Source organism: Labrus mixtus, chromosome 16, assembly GCF_963584025.1.
Source record: "Labrus mixtus chromosome 16, fLabMix1.1, whole genome shotgun sequence".
Classification (NCBI taxonomy): Eukaryota; Metazoa; Chordata; class Actinopteri; order Labriformes; family Labridae; genus Labrus; species Labrus mixtus.
This window is the reverse complement of record NC_083627.1, coordinates 18,816,480-18,837,842: the sequence shown is the minus strand read 5'-3', so window position 1 is coordinate 18,837,842 and position 21,363 is coordinate 18,816,480. Positions and strand designations below refer to the sequence as shown.

At 42.0% G+C, this 21,363-nt stretch overlaps 2 protein-coding genes across 3 annotated transcripts; one reads left to right on the top strand and one right to left on the bottom strand.

The window, feature by feature from the left end:
* Nucleotides 1–268: 268 nt before the first annotated feature.
* sp8a (sp8 transcription factor a) lies at nucleotides 269–2,943 on the top strand. Its single transcript, XM_061059213.1, has 2 exons — nucleotides 269–638; nucleotides 1,276–2,943. The coding sequence occupies exons 1-2, from the start codon at nucleotides 618–620 to the stop codon at nucleotides 2,500–2,502; spliced, it is 1,248 nt and encodes a 415-aa protein (XP_060915196.1). The 5' UTR covers nucleotides 269–617; the 3' UTR covers nucleotides 2,503–2,943.
* A 1,072-nt stretch (nucleotides 2,944–4,015) lies between these two features.
* itgb8 (integrin, beta 8) lies at nucleotides 4,016–20,953 on the bottom strand. 2 transcript variants are annotated; one of them, XM_061059211.1, is made up of 16 exons: nucleotides 20,348–20,953; nucleotides 19,277–19,362; nucleotides 16,754–16,925; nucleotides 16,493–16,599; nucleotides 15,863–16,002; nucleotides 15,247–15,412; nucleotides 14,234–14,392; nucleotides 13,581–13,676; nucleotides 13,400–13,492; nucleotides 12,241–12,381; nucleotides 10,045–10,465; nucleotides 9,691–9,913; nucleotides 9,492–9,595; nucleotides 8,629–8,748; nucleotides 6,950–7,113; nucleotides 4,016–5,740 (listed from the first exon to the last, which is right to left on the bottom strand). In XM_061059211.1, the coding sequence occupies exons 1-16, from the start codon at nucleotides 20,430–20,432 to the stop codon at nucleotides 5,612–5,614; spliced, it is 2,406 nt and encodes an 801-aa protein (XP_060915194.1). In that variant the 5' UTR covers nucleotides 20,433–20,953; the 3' UTR covers nucleotides 4,016–5,611. The 2 variants fall into 2 exon arrangements, with proteins under 2 accessions (XP_060915194.1, XP_060915195.1); XM_061059212.1 differs by lacking the exon at nucleotides 19,277–19,362.
* Nucleotides 20,954–21,363: the final 410 nt, after the last annotated feature.

The following is a 21,363-nucleotide window of genomic DNA, read 5'->3' as shown; positions in this document are numbered from 1 at the left end:
TGTTATAGAAGTCTTTATTAACCTGAATCTTTTTCCAGGCCATAAGGTGTTTCAGATATTTAAATTAGAAAACGAATGTAGGCCTATAGTGATATAACAGCTGGGATAAATAAACACATCCGCTCTAACTGCTAATAAGCTTGCTATCAAATACGTACAGTATATTAAATAATTAGGCTTGGCGTGCTTCCTCCTGGACATGAAACAGAAAGCATGTTGCCAATGTGTCTGGTTATGACAGGCTTGTCTACAGACTTGATGAGAAGTATGACAAGTGACTCGCCTATTCTGGTATCTTTGAAGCTGACTTGGAATTTGTGTAGGTGTGTTTTGTTTTTGTTTTTTTTACCTCATTGTTGCCTTCCACTTGTTGAAGTCTAGGGCTCCCACTCGCGAGAGCTCGCTTTTAAAATTTACGACGACCTCGAGCGCAAATGTTTGGAGACAAGCTGAGCTGCTCTGTGATTGGCCCCTGAGCTCTAAGCGGCACCTCAAAGCCACGAGTAAGATACAACTACACAGAAGTCAAAAAGAGAAGCCCAGACCCATCACTTCTTGACACAGCGAGCACACACACACACACACACACACACACAGGACATATCCCAGCACGGACCATGGCCGCTACACTGCTAGGGGTAAGTTCAAAATAACTACCTCTTTCCAAGAATTGACTTCAATCTCTCTTATTGTGGTTATCTTTGTTTAACGTGTTCCGCGTGTCTGTGGGATCCGGGGAACAGATGGAATTTAGTCATTTGAATAGCCTACTGTTTCTTCTGCAATCTCGCTGTAATAATCGATAGAATTCACATGATAATGTAAAAAAGAAATGGACAATAGAACGGCAGCCAGTTTTGCTGTCATGGTTTAACTCACAGAGATGGGGAAAAAAAAGCAAATAAACGCCCAGCAGAAGTAGCAGAAGTAAGATGAAAGTGAAGTTGTGCACTTTTAGTTTTAGAAACTATGTTTACATCTAATAGTTATTCTCCATCTGTTTATGATTCAGTCTGAAAATGTTACCGCTTTGGTGTCGGTGTTGTCAGAAAAATTGGTTTAAGGTCCTGCATTGTCAAAACAAATGAGGTCAGAAGCTGACATGCTTCTTACTCACCTTAAATCTACAAGGCTTGAATTTACTTTAATGTGTCCCTGGATATGCTAACGAGCTAGATTTCTGGGTATATCTGATATTTTGCGCGTCATTACGCACACTTTATTTGTCTTCTGCATAGTCCTAACGTTTGTGTATGATGTTTGTCTTCCCCGCAGGAGGAGCCACGGTTAGGCAGCACCCCTCTCGCCATGCTGGCAGCCACCTGCAGCAGAATCGGTGACCCCAGTCCCTCCTGCTCCCCCGCTCTTTCCGACGGAGCCCCGGCACTTGTAAAGGGCTTTCATCCTTGGAGAAGAAGCGCGCCGGCCACCAGCAACCTGGGAGCCTGCCTCGGTACGTTCGGGGTCCCCTCTGGAGTCAGGGGCAACGGGACCGGACCGACGGAGACTTCCAGCGCTTTCTCAGTGGCCGCCGCCAACTCCCCTTTTGGAAACGACTTTACTATGTATCAAACCGCTGTGCCATCAGACAACAGCGTCCCAGATCCCATGCACTCGCAGCGGTCTGTGTTTCTAAGCAAATTTTCCTCCACAGTGGAAGGCATAGGTGGGATATACCCGAGGATGCACGCGCACCCCTATGAGTCTTGGTTCAAGCCCGTGGGGGACATCAGTAATGGGTCTTCTGCTTGGTGGGACATGGGAACTAGCTGGATGGACCCACAGAGCTCTGCCGGGATACCCTCTCATCTGAGTGGCTACAGCTCTGACTATAGCTCCGCTTTCAGCCCCGGCGCATCTCAGCACCTACACCCTGCTACACAGCACCTGTTTGACGGCTTCAGACCACCTGTCCCGGCTACGTATACAGAGCCTGCGACCACAGGGGCGCCTGTACTATCAGGACATTCTGTCGTATCTCTCCCTGCGTCTTCCCGCTCCTCATCACGGCGTTACTCCGGGAGAGCCACGTGCGACTGTCCGAACTGCCAGGAGGCCGAGAGCCTCGGCCAGGGCGGCACGAGCCCACGGCGCAGGGGCTTACACAGCTGCCACATACCTGGCTGCGGGAAGGTTTACGGCAAGACATCCCACCTGAAGGCTCACCTGCGCTGGCACACCGGGGAGAGGCCGTTTGTCTGCAACTGGCTCTTCTGTGGAAAACGCTTCACGCGCTCCGACGAGCTCCAGCGGCACCTGCGCACGCACACCGGGGAGAAGAGGTTCGAGTGCTCCATCTGTCACAAGCGCTTCATGCGCTCCGACCATCTCAGCAAGCACGCGAGGACTCACAACGCGGACGGGTCGGAGGAGAGCGGGGAGCCGGGGCTTGGTAAAGGCAGCAGCGACACGGACAACAGCCTGTCAGGTAGCCCGAGCCAGTCTCCCGGGCTACATGGGCGCGACACCATCCATACCTCAGAGGGACCTAGTGGAGAATAATTGACAAAGATAAACACTACAACATGTGGGCATTTGTGTTTTCTTGGATACACAAAAAAAAAATGAAATGGCACTTTAAAAAGAACTGCAGCTGTTGATGAACACGTGTCCTTACCTCATCTATGTTATTTTTTTTTAATTTCTTTTAAATCTTTACATTTTATCAGACTTGTGATGATTGGAATCATTCTATGTGAGCGTTTATTTATTCTCCAGACATTTTTTTTCTTGTTGATTACTGTAAGTAAACAAGTGGACCATAGGCTTAAGTAAAATATTTCTTGGCCTATTTTTTTAATTATCGTATACATTTATTTTCAAGTTTTTATAATGTCAATATCTGAAATATGTTTTGGTTGGAAGAGTGATTTTTTTTATTATTTTTTATCTGTGTGTAAGCCATGATTTTGGAGTCAATAAAACTAGACAATTTTGGACACATTTCCTTGTCATTAGATCTACTTTATTTTGATTGTATACACTGGATATGTTTTCTCAATATTAAGAATATACCTAAGGATATCACTCGAATCTTAAATATACCTTGTTTTATTTTTAATTGGTACAAAAAAGTTTTGATCTCATTTTACAGATATCAAGTTTATTTATTTGGGATATTTCTTAGTGGAGTGTTGCTATTTGATTCATTTACATTTTTGGTGTAAGCAAGACATTAGAGCAGATTTAGTTTGTATAGAAATTTGATCTTTAATTGTAATCTATTAACTTAAAAGTGATATTTCAGTTGAGTGCAGGTGAACGTCAAGCTTGGCATCTTTATGAAAATGACTTTTTCCTCAACAGGGTATTGAAATTATTCAATGTCTGCCTTGTCAAAGAAAGATTTCAGATGATATAAAGAGCTTTGATAAATCATTTGGCAAACCTTCTATAACTGTTATTTCTTCTTCATTTAATCATAGGTCCAAACAGAGAGTTAAATTTGAGTGAGTTATAAAAAAAGACTTCAGTGGTTATATGAAGAGCTGTTTGGGAGCTTAAAGAGCCAACTATTATCACTGAGCTGATCTGATTCACAAAAAGTCCAGGAAAGAAAAGAAAAAGCGGATTATTTAAATGTGTTTTCGATTTCCCCTGAGAGAATACTATAGTTAGATAGTTTAGAGATTTTACCAAATGCTCACTTTCTATATGCCTGTTGCTTCTTGTTCAGTAACACTCATTGCTGAAGTGTACATCTCCACCTAGTGTTCAGTTTCTGTAGCCACCAGTATGCTGGACCACGTGTATTTTGTTGCAGCACAAAACAAGAAAGAAATATTTACATTATTCACGCAGTATATGCATTTACCTGAACACTAAATATTTATTATATCCATAAAACACAGGCATGTTTGCAAATGAAAACCATGTCATTTAGGACTGCCTTACTTTTAACCACTTAAAAATAAATGATCTCTTGAAAATATGACTATATGAATATTTTCTTTATAATTTTGTATTCACGTCCAACTTCAACATTTTTGGCAAATAAGGCAGAAGGACTCAACAGTTTAAAAAAAAAGCAAAAAATCTTGCAAATTTTTATTGTTAGACAACATTAATGCTACACAACTATTCACATTGATTGACAGCAGAACTACAGAGAAAAAGTGCTGTTGTTATTCCAGACTGTCTGAGATGAGATAATTCACTTATTGCTGAATGATCCTCATGGTTAGAGATAGAGAGCACTCTTCTATAACCATAACAGCTATAACTCCTGTTGTCAAACATAAACTAGTACAATTAACATAAATAAAAAGAACAAAAGAAAATCAAAATAAATATGAATTAGTGTTCCTGGCTTACAGTAAAAGAGAGCAGGTATTGTCATAAACAACATTGTGTTAACTAAAGATCAAAAGAGGAACAGGATGGCGTAAGTATACATCTCTCAAAATGCCATGAAACTTTAACTTTGGAGGCAGACGATCTTGTGCATGAGGGATGCGATTTAACCTCTGATCTCAGAAAGAGCAAGTTTGTACCTTTGTTTGTACCAGAAATGTTCTGTATCCATTATGGCCCTGGGGTGATCAGCAGTTGCATGCAGGCAGTTCTGGTTCTGTTGCAGAGGCTTCATATAGAGTTGTTGGTTGATGCAGTTTCCAGTTTTCAGCCCATTGTAATTCCAGTGTTGTGGATTTGTTACATTAGCTTTATATGCCTTATAATGCCCAACATATAGCAAACCAACCATTTCGAACCCACAATTGCAGCTCTCCTGCTCATACAGACCCGCAGTTATCAGTAGTATAATGCAGCAGAAATGTTCAAGTGCAAGTCTAACCAGATTATCAACAACTGGCAATCATATGAAACTACATTTTCAAAAATCATGACAAAATAAATGATATATATTAACACTAGTTTGCAATGAAATTGAACCGTTAACAAAACTGAAATGTCACATTTAAAAGCACAACAAGACAAAGTAGCCCAACAAAGACAAAGAAAATCTAACTAAAGTAAAAAAAATCAAGAGTCATTGGAGTGTTTCATGAGATAATCCAAAGGAACAGCAGAGAGAAGTGCAGACTCTGTTATTTCAGGAAAAAAACGTGTTACCTCAAATTTACCACAAGGGGGCAGACTGAGACAAGAATATAGAATGTTGGAGTGTCACAAAATCCCATACACCTAAAGCATGTAGTGTTTTTAAACCATAAAATCATAAATAGAAAGCAAAGATGGAGCACACATGCATCTACCTGCAACACAGACACTCAGTCATTCACACACTCTCTTATCCGCTCTTAAATTAGACCATTAGTTGCCACATGGCAAAAAAGAAAAGAAAAGCGAGTAGGGATCACCCTTTACCCTGTTGAAGACGGAGCAGCCTGCCTGCTGCTACAGAGGAAGAAGAGGTCTGGGACTTGTGCTCTTAGTTTCATCTTGATCTCCTGGATACTGGCCACATTTGTCACACAATCTATATAAGAGTTTTCATTTTATAAATATGATCCCGTGGAGGTTTCATAGTTAAGTTTACCACTTTCAGAATCTCCACATACAGCTGGTCGTTTTTTTTTTTTTGAAGGTTGAAGAGCAGAGAAGATGCCTTTAGTTGTGACTCCTTCTAAATGTATCTTCTGTCTTTGGCCTAGTACTGCCAGGGGTCACCAAGGGGCATCTTGGGAACCTGGATGTGCATCTCCAAGGGGCGGTCAATGGGGCGGTCCCTCCTGTAAGTAACTGTCTTCTCATTGGTTGTAGGGATGTATGACATGTCCTGAAGTTGGACAGGAAAATAAAGTCATTACCAGCCTCAAATACTGTACATACACATGCATGTATCCAAGGTCAACATAAATCTGTAATGTCTCTTTGAGTACGCTTAGAAGTCTAAGACATTACATGACTTTTTTTTTTTTAAAGCAACGGAAAGAAACAGGATTATTGATACAGACACCTACAGGGATTTATGATTACAGTTTTAAAGAAAATTCAAATTGACTATGCAAAGTAAGACAATGGGCTGCTTTCATTAAAAAAAAGATTAAAGAATATAATGTCAACCTCTTCTTATGTGGTTTGAGGAAGTGTCTGTTGTAAAGAAGTTGGCAAGCCAACTCCTGTAAATGAATAATGGGAGCAGACACAGACTTCTCCTTTTTTGTGAGTAACCATAACACAGAATTAAAGGATTGTTCTATACTACATTAAATACAACCAGAAACCTAACAACATTAAGAGCTATTCATGTTAAGACTTTTTTAATGCTGCATTTACCGACATTTGGTATACCATGTAAACATTTAGTGTTTGGAATAAACATCCTTAGATTATGTAAAAACTATTTTATGAAGTGCCTATTGGAAAACTCCTGACTGAATAAAATCAGTAACGTACCTCTGCCATAAAAGAAGACGCTTTTAGGTGAAGGAGAAAACACTTTCAGATAATCTAATGGTGTAGTTGGCATCCTCAGAAAGTAGAATGTCACATTTGGCTTATAATCAGGGATGAACCAAGTGTAAGAAATCAGATGTTCTCCAAACAGATGCATCATTTTTTTTTTTTTAATTGATTTATCAGCAAGATCATGAAGACAATCTTCATGAGAATCCCAACTTGTGAATAAGCTAAAGTAGTTGAGACATACAAATCTCCAGAAAGCCCCTCCCCTCATCCTTTTTGAAAATTCCATTATTGCTTTCTTCTCAAAGGTGCTGTACATCACTGTAAAGTCACAAATCTGGACACTCTGGATGTTGAACTGGGATTTGAGAGGAAATGTGAAATACAGCTGTATCACTAACAGCAGAATCAAAATTTTGACTCCTGGTTTCAGGGGACGGTACACTGAAACAAAAACATCCTAAAGAATGAAAGGGTTATGCTTTCTTCTAAAGGCCCGCAGGGCTACATTAGCTGCCCCTAAATTAAAACCCTTGAGTGCAAATGACCCCTACAGCATACTTGACTTTTGAAAGCTAACCTTTCCGGTGCAGAGGTAGCCTCCGTCCTCAGGAGCGCCGCCTGCTGACCTTCCTCTGGTTTGCAGAAGCAGCCGGGAAACAGCCACCACAACCAGCCCGCACAGCACCGTCAGAGCACACACACTCAGGAATGTCCCCACCAGTCGCCCACTGCTGGCACACTCTGTGGACACACAAACACACACAAAGAGGATTTACTGCTGTGCCTCTCACTGTTACCATCAGAAAGTTCAGGACAGAGTGTACTGCTGTATAGAGGAAACATCACACATGTACACAAAAATACACGCGAAATATGCAACCAATTTGGGAATTGCAGAGCCTTCATGACTTTATTACACAAAAAATACCAATCGCATGTATTATGAGGATCTTTGTCCCTAAGACCCCTACCTGTAACATTAATGGTCACAATTACCTGACCCCAGCCCTTATCCTTAATCTTATCCTAACTCAAAATGGGACTATCATTTGGAGTTTAACATCATGCTGTGTTGAACAAGACTTGAAATGTTAAACAATACTGCTTTTTTAAAGGAGGAAATTAAATAACTGACACAAATCAGGCTTCTTTTTGGAACCAGGGAAGTCTCCCCCTGCTGGCCACCAGAAAGAATGCAGGTTTAGGGTACTTTAGTGTTGGCTTCACTTTCAAAACCACCACTACATCCACTACTTATACACAGTTTCTTGGTAAAAGATCAGAACTGTTGTTAAAGTAAGTAATTATACTTGCAATGTAAAAATACTGCACTTTATTGAAATCCATCAAGCAAAATCTTACTTTGGTTAAAGTAAAATACAAAAACTTGTCAAAGTTATACTGAAATTGTTAGTAGAGAAGTTAATTCTGCATATTGTCATACATATAATCAAGTTATTTTAAACAGATACATCGATGTGTGTAATTCAATAGCTGAAAAAATGTAGGTAGTGGTAAACGTTTTGCTATATTAAGCTGTACGAGAGTAGAAGTTTAAAATAGCACATCATTGAAAAAAGTTGAAAGCCTTTTAGTAAAGTAAATTTATTCAACTACTTTCCACACATCCCCACATTTCTACACACTGACGGTTCGCTCAGTGGCAGCTGTGCCAGTGATGCTGCCCTGAGCAGTCAGCTGGCTGGGGATCTGCTGGGGAGCATGTGTGGATGACGGGCTCATCGCTCAATACAAAGGGCCCAAAGACTGCTCTGACATTTTGTAACAGGGTAACCATAGAGACCTGGCTCCTGCTGCACCCGGGAGGAGTGGGCGTGAGCAGGAAGAGGGTGTCCCATTGGGATGGAGGAGGGAGGTGGAGGTGGTGAAGGGAGGAGGGGGGGGGGGGGGGTGCGCACAATGAGCACTGCTGTTCCAAAAATTTGGGAAGGCGGGGATGAACTGTAACACTTGGACATGTAATCATGTGTGAGTGTGTGTTTTTGTGTTTTTGTGTGTAACCATGTGTGAACCTGTGGGTTTTAACTTAAGCACCATGTGTGTGTTTGACTATTAAAATGAACAAAAATAAGCTGCAAGCTGAAATGGAAATGTAAAATACAGCTGTAACACTGACAGCAGACTTGCTGACTCAAATACACCAGGGTGCAGTATTGCAGCAATGGCAACAACGGAAGTGACCTCGAATGGATGCATGTGTGTGTTTGTGTGTGTGCGTGTGTATTTACACTATACCTGGTCTTGTGTTAATGTAGAGCTGGGTCTGACCAGACTGTGAGCTTGTTAGAAACTGATAGCGGCATCTGTGTTTACTGATGTACAAACACTGAACACCAGGCTCCTCTCGTTGTTTGCCTGAATAAGAAAGACAGAGAGACAGAGAAAGAGTTAAGTCAAATGTTTTTTCAATCCTGACTTCAAGCCCCAGTGAAAATATGGCTTGGGGCTAAAAACAGAAGAATCAATGAGCAGCATTAGAGGAAAGCTGGCTTGTTTTATAGGTCCTAAGTTCTCACCTGAAAGCTTTCTGGTCAATATCTTTACTGTAATAAGGGATCAAATTACTACTACAGATTAATCCTATTTTCAGATGCAGGAGGCAGCAGTTTCAGCCAAAACACATCTCTGATAAATAGCTCCCTGATTAGCTCCCCTAATCATAATTATCTGTCACTACAACTTGTTAGGTCGCAGACTGCCAGTCCCCTTCAAATCTGTAGGAGAACTTACTGTGGCAAGTGATTATTGACCTGAAATCACATATTCATATGATGGCAGCCTTAATAGTATCATTTTAGGAAACACTAGGAGAAACTGAGACTCTTTGACAACACAGAAACCAAAATAAAACAGAACAAAAACCTAGTGTTCAAAAATGTGGAAAAACCAAGGATCTCTTATGTAAAAAAGTAAAAAGCCGTTGTTCAATTGGCTTTTTTATAATATTGCTAAAAACAGATCATTTAAAAAAAAACAATCACACACAAACATCCTTCTTCAAAACCTAGCATATTCTTATTTTTTTTAACGCTGGAGGTCACAAAATTTAGGAGTGAAATTGTGTTTGAAGCCGATTATCTTGGCTCAATTGGATGTACCTGATTTGTTGTCCATGTAGCCTACAGAGTGGCTACAGCTGTTATTGCAATGTCCTGCCTCTTCTTGTGTGAAACTGTGAGACACATGGCAGTCAACACAGTTCCTGAGAGATAGAAAACAACAGAGTCAGCTTCAACTATAAATAGACCTGTAACATCTCCCATCATGCTTTGTGTCTGAACAGAAAGTGACAAGTACCAGTATGATTGGCAGGTGCTTTGGTGTGCAAGACGTCTCTCACAGAAGTCTCCAGAGTGTTGGAGGTAGTCGCACACACAAACGCCACACACACATCTTCCCTGTCCGCTGCAAATTAAACCGTTGGCTGATTGGCAGGTCGCTGTGGAGACGGGACAACCGCAGCTTTCGCCTGTCCAGCCATCATCGCACACACACTCACCTGACACACATACACCTCGGCCTGAGAAGGACACACAGAGAAACACGAGGAAAGAGTTTTAACATTGTAAACAAAAAAAATGTTCACATCAAAAGTCCGTATAATTTAAATTGTCCAATCTTGTGATTATTTTTCAAGTGTTCATCCCTTACCTCCACACAGCAGCCCTCCTCCATACGTGCAGGAGTAATCGTCTTTCTCACAGTATTTCCCGTAAACTGTCCCAAGTCGGCTCTGCTCACAAACACACCTCCCACACTCACACAATCCTCGCCCACTGCAGTCCACATCAGACCCCTCAGCTCTGCATTTCCAGTTTGAATCTCTGTTTGAGTTCTTAATTGGTCCATGATCCAGTTGCTGAGCTTGATTGAGCCCGTCTTGTGCGCCGCTACATGCTGATTGGCTGTCATCATTGCAGCGCTTTGTTTGTCCACAACTGCAGCCACAAGTAGCTTTGATTCTTACAACGGTGGATTCATTGTAACCCACAGGGCGAATCACAACGGTTACTTCTTCTTCTTCCACATCAGCAGGACATGAGTATAGGCCGATCGTAATATTAAAGTAGACCTGGGGTTTGGAGACAAAATAGTAAATATGTGATTTAACCGAGAAGCAGTTTGCCTTCTTGGTTAGCAAATTTACTGTTGGTCAGTACACTACTTTGTTTGCGACTTACATGTCCTAACGACTATTTAAACATGAATTGCAATGAAATTTGGTAGCCTACAAATTCTTTAAGTTCCAAGAGGATATTTCTCTCTGAAAATCCTCATCAGGTAAACTTTACATTTGGTTACCTTATTCTTTGGTTTATGTTCAGATACCTTCAAAAATATTAATACTCCCATCAGTCTGTACATATAGGCTACTGATTTACAAAATGTTAGCAAGCTAGCATGCTAAACTGAGACTGCCACTGTTGTGGAAGAAACCCAGCTAAACATCAGGATGCATGGTCATTTTGAGAATGTTAGCAATCTAAGATGGACACTGTAAAGATTAAACAATAAGAATATGTTGTCATTGTAATTTTATTTTAGCATGTATAAGTGCTACAATAAGACAGCAACCCTAGCAAAGTGTAAACCAGCTGAACAGCATTCAAGTGTTGTCATTGAATAATGGTAAATTAGCAGATTTGCATTTAGCTAAAAATCAGCAAAGTGTGTGGCCTCAGAGTGATGATAGCATCCTCACAAAGCTGGTAGCTAGCTGTAGACTTCTCTTGGCACATACAAGATATAAGACAGACTTTTTAATCACCCTTCATTTCCCTTCACTTACATGTGAACTTTTGTGTCTTACATTGCTTATGGAGCCCCTGAGCCCCCCGCACAAGCTATCTTTTCTTTTTTTTTTTTTTTTACTTTTTGGTACTTCAGGGCCACCATACCTGAGAGATTCTATATGGTTTGATGGAGATATAAAACGTTTTTCATGCATTTCAAACTTATCTCTTGATTTCAATTGAAAATGAAATATATACAATAAGTTATCTCTCTCTGTATAATTATTGCTATCTCTAAAAAGACTTTAAAGGCTGGCTAAATAACTTGAATGTCAGTGCGAATAATTATTCTGTTGATGTGGTTTCATCCCAAAGCTTTGAACTGCAGGAAGGCCTTTCACTTGATTTTTTATCTCACTTCTGGTAAGTGTGGGTACTTTCAATTATTCACTTTAATCCACCCATGGATTAAAGAGCAGGGGCTAAACTTCAATCTTTCTGTACAATGGACTGACTATGAAGCAGCGATTAAGCCACTTGGAGTTCAACAAAGTTAAGAACCCCAAAAGGTTACAGAGGAAAATAATCTCATCTATCATTTAGTGAGTGAACAGAAGGAACATTTCCAATTATACTGAAGCTTTTATGATTTGCAAGTTTCCTGTAGAGACGCGATAAAGATGGATAAGAGATTTGTAACAGACTGTTTACGTCGTTTCTATTCGTAAATACATGGATTATGTATAAAAACAGAAATTCCAACGACCTATTTCACATTATAAACGTCCTATTTGTGAGCATAGAGGCTCTCATGTTAGGCTAGGTAAGGTCATGGAATCACATGGAAATGTTTTCCTTTTAAACACAGCCTGTAATCCGCTCAACTGGGATTATTTACAAAATCTGTCCTGCCTTCCAGAGCGCTCAGTGATGACTCTGTGGGTGTTACTGTATGTGTCAAAGTAATCCAATACAACCAATAAATGTCCTGTGACATCTCCAGGAGCTTACATTCTTTGATAGATTTTTCAGCTTTTTTTTTTTGCTTATTTTTGGAGCTGTTTTTATCCTGTGTTTGTGTGATTGTATGCTGTTGTGTGTTCATTGTTTGTACCGTCTGGTTGGGCTGCACCCCGAGGCAACTCTGGTTGTTAGCAGTGGCTCCATCAGGACATATGGGAGATACAGACACCCAGTACCTGCTGACTGCCTTATCCTCCACTGACACAGACACTGCCACCTCCGACAACAACCTCTGGATGGAGAGAGCGGGGGAAAGGACGGAAAAACATAAAGATTTCTACTGTTATGCTAGTTGCACGGGAAAGTAGGCTGAGATAAAAGGGAGTAAGAAGAACAGAGACAGTATAAATAATGAATGAATCTAACGTGTGTGTGCAAAGTAATGAGCGAGAAATAGATCAGTAAAAAGGGGGAAGTGTGATTAATTGAAGTTGTCACATGTCCCTAGAAAGCCCTCATTGTCATCCTTTCTTTCTTTCCTTCTAATATACATGGGGAAACGGAGGGGGGTATGGGAAAAAGGAGGTGGGGCCAAAAATAGCTTGGTTGTTTTCATCCGTGATTGGGACACATGGGTCCTGTGGGGATCTGATAGCTTTTATAATGCAAGCTTCTGTTTGCCGCTTGTGTGTGTGTGTGTGTGTGTGTGTGTGTGTGTGTGTGTGTGTGTGTGTGTGTGTGTGTGTGTAGACCCGGATCTGTGGATTCGGCAGATTCTCTGAGGCAAACAATGGGGCGTTGTGCCTGAGGCTAGATTACAGCCAAAACTGCTGCCAGCTGAACGAACCCCATACACACACCCTCCTTTAACCTCCTGTTCTCATCTCTGTGTTTCTGTTTCAGTAGGCCTTCAGCGACCAAGCACTTCTCCAATCATCTGTTTTCCAAAGTTTTAAAACTTGCATTACTTCCTGACTTTTTGTTTTTGCAGTCTGCACAGTCCCACCTGAATGTTGCGGATAAATAAAAGTAGTACAAGCTTTCATGACAATACTGTAGTGGTTCGGGTTGTGAGGCCTTGTTTCTACAAAAAGGAATGTGTTTTTGTTCGGCTTTCTTGATAAAAAAAGGCTAAAGAGTTCATGTTGCCAGGGCAGATCAGCCTATACAATTAAGACACTGTGTTGTACTCTTTTTTTCTCTGACCTTTCGCTTATTCCTGTCCTCTAATTTCTTCTCTAAAGGATGCAGAGTATACAGCGAGAGGAAAGAAGCCATTCATAAAATTTGCAGGAAGAGTTGATGAGTACCTTGTATGCATCTACCACCAGCTCTATAAGGTTTGGAGCCTGGAAGAGGCCTAACTTTCCCAGATATGAGCCAGGCAGCAGGCGCACCAACTCCTAGAGAAACAAAGGGAGGAGACGGTTGCTGTAATGTTTATTCTCTTACTATCATTTGTGGTCATATGATGTTTCAGTGAGAGTTTACCTCGTACCACTGGTACTGCTGCTTCTCCACAGCAAACAGGGAGTAGATGTGGTTTTCCAGCAGCTTATCAGACAGTTGACCCACACTGGGATGGTCCTGAAAAACAGCCAACCAACAGTATGCATCTTTTACGTCAAGTTTCACTCATGAATTTGCAGTGTATAATTTTAGAGTCAAATAGCATAAACTCGACAGTGCACGGTCCAAACGATAACTTCACCCCATAAACTAGAGTCAATAAAACCTTAAAACCATGGCTTCACAGAAACAGGTTTCCAATGTGGGGACTTATTTTCTTTGTTGATAAAACTGTAAAAAAAAAAAAAATATTGAAGCCCGAAATTACACCCTTAAAATCACGATTTGTCATCTTGCAAAGATAATCATTTTACTGTCATTGATCAAAAAATGTTACCATTTAAGAAAAAAAAATTTGAGACTACTGACCGCATTTTTGATTGATTTTCCCCAAAAGAATTAAATTAATACTATAGCCAACCAGCCCAACTCAGGCTTGAAACAATTTTTTTCGGCTTGTGAAATACATGCAAAAACCAAAGCCTACAATTACTTTATTACAGGCAATATTTCTTGACAGTAACTGTCAGCCCAGTTAAAAAGCTACAGTCCACTGAGTTTCCTCCTCCTCTCACCATCCTTGTGCTGCCGGTGTAGACGTTGTTTTCCAGGTGACACAGCCCGTCATGTGGCGTCACAATCCCTGCGAGGCGGCTGTCCAGGGCGAGGTGAGACGGCTGGTCGGTCATCAGCAGCAACAGACGCTTGGCCTCTGGTCGCCAACCCACTGCTTTCTAAAGACAGACAGGAATCAGGACACCGTGCCATGTGAGTAATACTTCTTTTTAAACCTATTTTGATCTAAAGAAAACCAAATTACCATCGCAAATTAATCTCATATTCTGTTACTTGGGAGCAGTTAAATAGATTCCCTCGTTCTGATTCCCTGATATCACTAGTCAGCCACATTCACACAGACTGATGGAGAAAATATGCCTATGCTTTATTTTGTTCAAGATTTATACATGTGGTAAGAAACCGCAATTCAAACATTTTACTCATCTGAACTACATTAGTTTCCATAGTGATCAGCTTGTTCTGTAATGATCCACTAAATGAAGAACAGCACAAATTCCTCCACTATAGTCACTGAGTCTGCCTCTGTGTCTGTGACTCGTCAATGACAGTGTGAGAAAAAAAAACAACTGTGCGAGTCTGTGTGTGTATTTAAGGAAACCCAGTGAGTTTAGAAGTAGGTCTGACATAATGGAGAGTCTATTTCTGGACTGTTGGCCACTGTCGTGTTTCCCTGTAGACTGGTTACTCAGTGCCCCCCTGCATGGTGTGATTCACAGCCCTCCTGCAGCCATAATTGACCGTGTGTGCGTCTTTGTGAGTAAGCGTATGTGTGCGTGTCATACCCAAGCAGTGTTGTCATTACTTACTGGGATTCTTGAGTTAATATAAAACCCTGAGTCAGAGTGCCACCAGACAGCAAGAATGAATGCCTCTTTCACCAGCAGGCAAGCTTACTACCAAATATGGGGTCAACCCTCATTTTTCAGAAAGTATACGAGCAACTCAAAAATATAGTGTATTTATGTGAATTTCTATTTGTTACACACACTCACACACTATAAATACACACCTTGCAGACAGCAGCCTGCAGCATAGCATCCAGTCCTCCCTCCGGTGTGTCCATGTTTCCTGAGATGCGCTGACGTTTGATCACTCGAGTGAACTCGCTCATATTTTTGGTCATACTTAAGACGTGGTGGTAGCCGTGAGCTGGGCGACAGCGGATCTCATAATCACTGGGGAGAGACAGAAAGTCTTTAGTGGCAACATTCAAGAATGTATCTCCAGGGGGGTAGTTCCAGGGGCGTGTCCAGAAGGTGGCATTGGCCCCCTTTTGAATCTGAATGGCCACCCCATAATCTTTGACTGTGATTGGCTACTTGCCCTGGTCAGAGATGGGTTTTATTTTTAAAATACTTTAAAATACTATTTGGGCCTAGCTGTATCAGACTGCAGTAGCTATGTGTCAAGAAATTAGACAGTTCAAAAGTCCGACTAACACTATACATTCTTCTAACGTAATGACTCGGCAGAGTTCTCCTCTTGCATCATTTAAAGAAATAAAAGTTGATTTTAGAAAACAAGTGGTTTACTCTTAAGGTGTTAAAGATGTATTCTTTTGTAACAGATGCATACCCTAACAAAAATAATGATAATAAAAGTGACTTTATCCTTCTGTGTCTCACCTGCAGGGGTTGTTAATCTTGGAGGGGTGGACATTGATGTAGGGGGAGACAGGTTTGTCCACGAACGAGCCGAAACCAAGCCAAAGGTCTGAGGAATGCTCTGACATCCTTAGCGACAGAGCCACTCCCACCGTCTTCAACTGGAGCAGGGAAAACATGGAGACGCAGTTGGACACAGGTGGATTCAGTGAGATCCGGAGGATGGTACAAGAGAAGAGAAGAAGACAGAAAAGGGGGAGAAGTAGGACAAAGGAATATTGAAAGAACAAATGGGTGAGTAAGAAAAAAAACCCCAGAATGTTTTATAGGTAAATTAAATGTGTGTTTTGTTTGGCAGAAGGGGTGAGACACCAAAACTTTGGCAGGGACTACTAAGCACACTCTGGCTCCAAATGAAGTCCCTTGAACAAAATGTCAGCGTCATTGTGAGGGTATTTTTGCTTCACTACAGCATGAGGAGGCCTGTCGTCCATCTTAATATAGAGTCAAAGTATAACGACAACCTGTAATCTGTGTTTAAAAGTCTTGTTTTTTTCCCAGCCATAACTAAAAACAGAATTTAGTTTAAACCTCAGAAATGCATAATTAGCTTAAGGTAAATAAGTGTCAGCTGAGTTTATGAACACCCACATGATCAAGATTTTCCTGCATAGATGCTGAAACATCCACCAGGTAGTAAAGATCCACAGGATAACGCTCCAGCTGCTGAACAGCCACAATGATGCTCGCCTCCAAACCTAAAAACACAAAAAATAAACAACATCTTTCAAGTTCAATCAGCTGATTGATTGAAAACAACAACAAACAAAGAAGTTCAAATCGGAGATCTGTGATTACATATTGACATGAATTTATACTGAGGCACAAATCAAGAAGGTCTCTGTTGTCTACCTGGTCTGAGGTTGATGCTGATGTCCCGTGGTGACACTTGTGTGCTGCTGATAGTGGCATTGACCTCCACCTTCACCTCTGACCGCTCCATAAAGTCCGCTTCACATCCCTTATGCAGCAGCTTCTCCAACAGGTCGCAGCGCTGGCTCGGGCCCGTCCCATCCAGAAAGTCCTGAAAGTCACACAAGGTCAGAGGAAGGAATTAGTCAATTTTGGAAAACAAACAGTGCTTACTTTTCTCTCGCTTCGTGTTCTCCATTTTGCAACATTAAATTAAAGAAACCCAAATGACTCAATAAGACAGCAGAAAAATCTGCCAGGCAATTTTGGAAGATAACACAGCTAAGCGCCCTTTTTCAAGATGCTATCACTCTAAGCGCGTTTCAGGGATAAGAAGAAGCGACACAAACAAGAGGGTTGCCTTGGATTCTAAATGTAATTGTAGTTTGTGCAGACTCATGCTGCAAAATGTATAACTGAATAATCTGTAAATATAGTCTCGCATGTTTGGTTTAAGCAGCTGTGAACTTTCATATTTAAAATAATCCCAATCCTCCTTGAGTCAATGTGTGAAGACAGTAAGACTTGCCCCAGCGTTAACCTTTCGCCTACTCTAGTTTCTTATCTTTATTATGTCTTTGTGGAAGTACAGTGACAGATTAGATAGAAATGAATCTACACTTAAATCCCCACTAGAAAACATGGCATAAAAGAAACCAGTTTCACAAACACTCATTCTGGTTTCATTTTCTATTCCTGTTATCTTTTTTTACTTTTGTATTAAAGTATGAGGTAGTATTCTATGAGAAGCATTTCCATTTGTAATATGTGATCCCATGGTTACTCCTCAGCTTGGCGAATAAGGAAGTGTCCTATTTTTGTTCAGTCAGCCTTCTCAAACAATAGTCTCTGCCCATATAATCAAGAATGAATGTTGAATGACAGCAGCAGATCTGGTGGATAGAAAATAAGTGTTTTTTCTTCTGAAAGGTATAATGTAATCATCCCTCACTGAGGGATTCTGGTTGTAATCTTTCCCAAAACAGGCTCATGCCTTGCAGCTTTACTGCAGTGGATTAGTGACCTTTGATACTTCAGTAAGTTAGGAAATCACCCACAAATACAAAGACATGAACTCTCAAGATTAAAGTACTTTGATGAATAGGTGGCAGGAGTACATTCATTACTCAAGTAGAAGAACAGCTTCTTTTATAGCAACTAACCCTGATTAACTAAAAGTTGGACTTCAGTAAAACAATTCAACCTTTTTATTCACGTAACAAAACAGTAAATGCTTTTATATAGTGCCTGTATAATAACAGTAAAAATGAGACTTGTAAAGAATATTTCTTCAAACTGCTTCTGTGCAAAGCTCAATGAACTTCTATCACATTTGGGAGCATTTTGGACTCATTCTAACTTCAATTTAAATGTCAAAATATATACATTGAACTTTAACTGTGCTGCAACGCTCAGATCAGTTTGCTAGTTCACTTCTATCCATGTTGCCATGTTCCCTCTGTGAGTAACGATATCACATTCACTGGACACCTCTTCTCAGTAAAGTTTCCCTCTCGTATCTGTTTCATCTTGATACATCTTCGGCACTTAAAATACAATTTCTGCACACTCACCACCAGACACATCTCCTATACATTTTTTGCATGTATAACTAGTTGACTGTAAAAAAAATAACCTTTTGTGAATATGAACCCCTACCCCTCCAAAATCTCTGATTACTAAAAAAGTTTCACAGTGGCTCCCCTGGACTTTCCTCACAGGGTAATTTAACTAAACTGAAGGTCAATGGAAAAAATGAGCAATAATTCAAGCACTGTATCTGCTTAATTGTCGGTGCTTTTTCAAGAATGGATCCGTGACGCTAAATGTGTGTGTGTTATTTTATGTGTAGGAGGTGGTGGTTGAATGCTTTCACACACACTGCTGAACCTGGCCCTGTTTAATTATGCCATATAACGTGAGGGTTCAAAGGATGGGAAAGCACCTGAAGTCTGTAAACACACATGTGTCGATTGTCTTGTCGGGTCAGAGTGACTTTGTGTGTGTGTGACTGAGTGCGTGTGTTGTGACTTGTGTGGCGGCTGTGGAGGATTTACAGCTTCTCAAAGCTGATTTCGGGGTGGGCTTTTTACGAGACAGCCTGACACGCGGAAAGCAAAGACAGATACAGACAAACAGCAACAGGCAAGAGAGGAGCAGTGATATGTGTGTGCGCCTAGACTAAACACATGGATAGAAAGTGGCTCCGTCTCATGAGAAAGCATGCATGGAGCCATTCACACACACACTCACACACACACAGACGCACTCACCCAGGTCACAGGGGCAGGCCACTGAGCCCGAACATACGCATTATATTCACATCTGCGGATGGCATCAAAGCTCTGAGAGTGTGTGTGTCATCTGAGGAATGCCGCTGAATGTCCACCACGTTCTTTTTTTTCTCTCTCTCTCTCTCTCTCTCTGTCTCTCGCACAAACACACATTTATAAACATTCCTACCTCCTTGAAGCACCAGGCACACTGCGGGCCTCGTCTGAGACACTCTGCACAAGAAGAGATAGTGGGAGACCAACAAACACTGTCACCTGCAGCAAGAAAAGAGGAGGAAGAAAGAGGTACAGAAATGAAACCGGTAGAGACAACCAAAGATGAGTCTTTGATTAGCATATGAAAGAACGTGTGTGTCAACACTCATTAGCCATGCAGCATGAGGCCCTGCGGACATTTAAAGATCTCATGCACACTTTCGATGATGAAAGCACCGCTCAGCATCTCATATGAGGAGCTCTTCAGTGGGTTTAAGGGAGGGGGAAAAACAGCTTTGGAGTGTGGGAACAGGTGCTCGAGCCACTGGAGTGGTGCAATGGATCATTTCCCACACACCCACACACCCTCACACTGGGGACATGTATTCATGAGTCAATCAGTGAGTGCTTAACGTGCACAAATGCTTTAATGGAGTGACACAGTGAAAAAATCCCTCAGGCAGGGTAGTTTTACGCAGCATTAGCAGGAAAATATATCAAGGGCTGCTGGATCTGAAGAATTTGCGGTGTGAAAAGGCACAAAATGGACCAGGGGGATGACTGGTAGTTGGATTAATGATTCATTGGTGTGATTTATCTCCTGGGATCCTATTTTCCAGAGCTGTTTAAGTGCTGGAATGTGGGACAGAGAAAGGCTGCAGGTCCTAGCATCACTAACAGCCCACTAACAAGCAGACATGACCCAATTAGCAATCCTGGCCTCTGGCAAAGCCCTGAAAAGGTAAAGCATTGAACTTCTAATTAGAAGTGATCAATACATGCTGGAAGAAGAGGATGAGGCAGTTTTCTTTAAAAGGGCTCCCTAGAAACCTGGATTTTCCTCTTTAAGATTGAATACTTGTAATCTGCCAAAAACATGTGGAAATGACAGCTGTGTAGGGAATTTAATCTGAAATCCCCTACATGAAACATTTAGGAATCCTGCAGAGCGCGCAGATGGTGGGGTTGGAAGCTTGACATGATACAAGATGTTGACTAATTGCTGGAATATGATGTGACTGGCCCCTAATGAGGCTCCACTCACCGGCACCGGAGGCTTCCACTGCGCAGAGACACACCAACAGGAGACAGAGAGGGACGCTGACGTATGTGCGGAGCCAGGAAGTCATATTATCCGTATCCACACCGGGGAGGCGAGGCGCAGCTAGAGGAGACGATCGGAGGGAGACCGGGCACGGTGCGTCCGCCGCCGCGCGAACAATAGGCGGGAGTGCCGGGCCGAGCCGCGGAGCATTGTCGTCGTTCACCCAATAACCTTCTAATCCCGGAGAGTTATTCACATCCCCCCGGGTTAAATCAGCTTACAGGCGCGCTCCCCCGTGGAACACGAGAGGAGGTGAAGCAATCGCTCGATTGCGGCGCAAGTTCCTCCATCTATTTCCATCCGTCCAGCCAGTTTGCCAGCCAGCAGGTGTGTGGATCGATGTGCAGCCCGCCCCGCGTGCTTCCACAATAGAGGCTACCTCCGCGTCGCTCTCACAGCTGATGGTCAAAACTCATCCCGGGGCAGAGCGCGAGCTGATACACACACGGCGAAGACATACCACTGAGTGGGTGCTGCTGTCAGCCAGTGCGCACCAACCTGCTGACTGAACATCACCAACAGGCACGAGAGTGACCGTGTTTTAACCGCTGTGTGGCCATGGCAACGACGCTATCAGAGGGAGAGAGAGAGAGAGAGAGAGGGGGGGGGGGGGGGGGGGGGAGAGAGGAGGAGGAGGAGGAGGAGGAGGAGAGGGGTAAAGTGCTTACTACAAGGAGTTGTGCATTCCATGTGAACCTTGAATTGAACACTCATGTTTTTATTTCTTCTTCTGGGAGTCATTTAGTCGCACTGACAGCTCCTGTGTGTGTGTGTGTGTGTGTGTGTGTGTGTGTGTGTGTGGGTAGGGGACCCAAACTGTGCTTAGATGGATGATGGGGTGGATCAGAAGCGAGGGAGAAAGAGGTTGAAGAGAGGGGTGGGGGTCAATAAACGCAGAGTTTGAGCTCTGGGGGTTCACAAGCTGGCGCTAAGGAGGAAGAGGGGGGTTTGGGTCC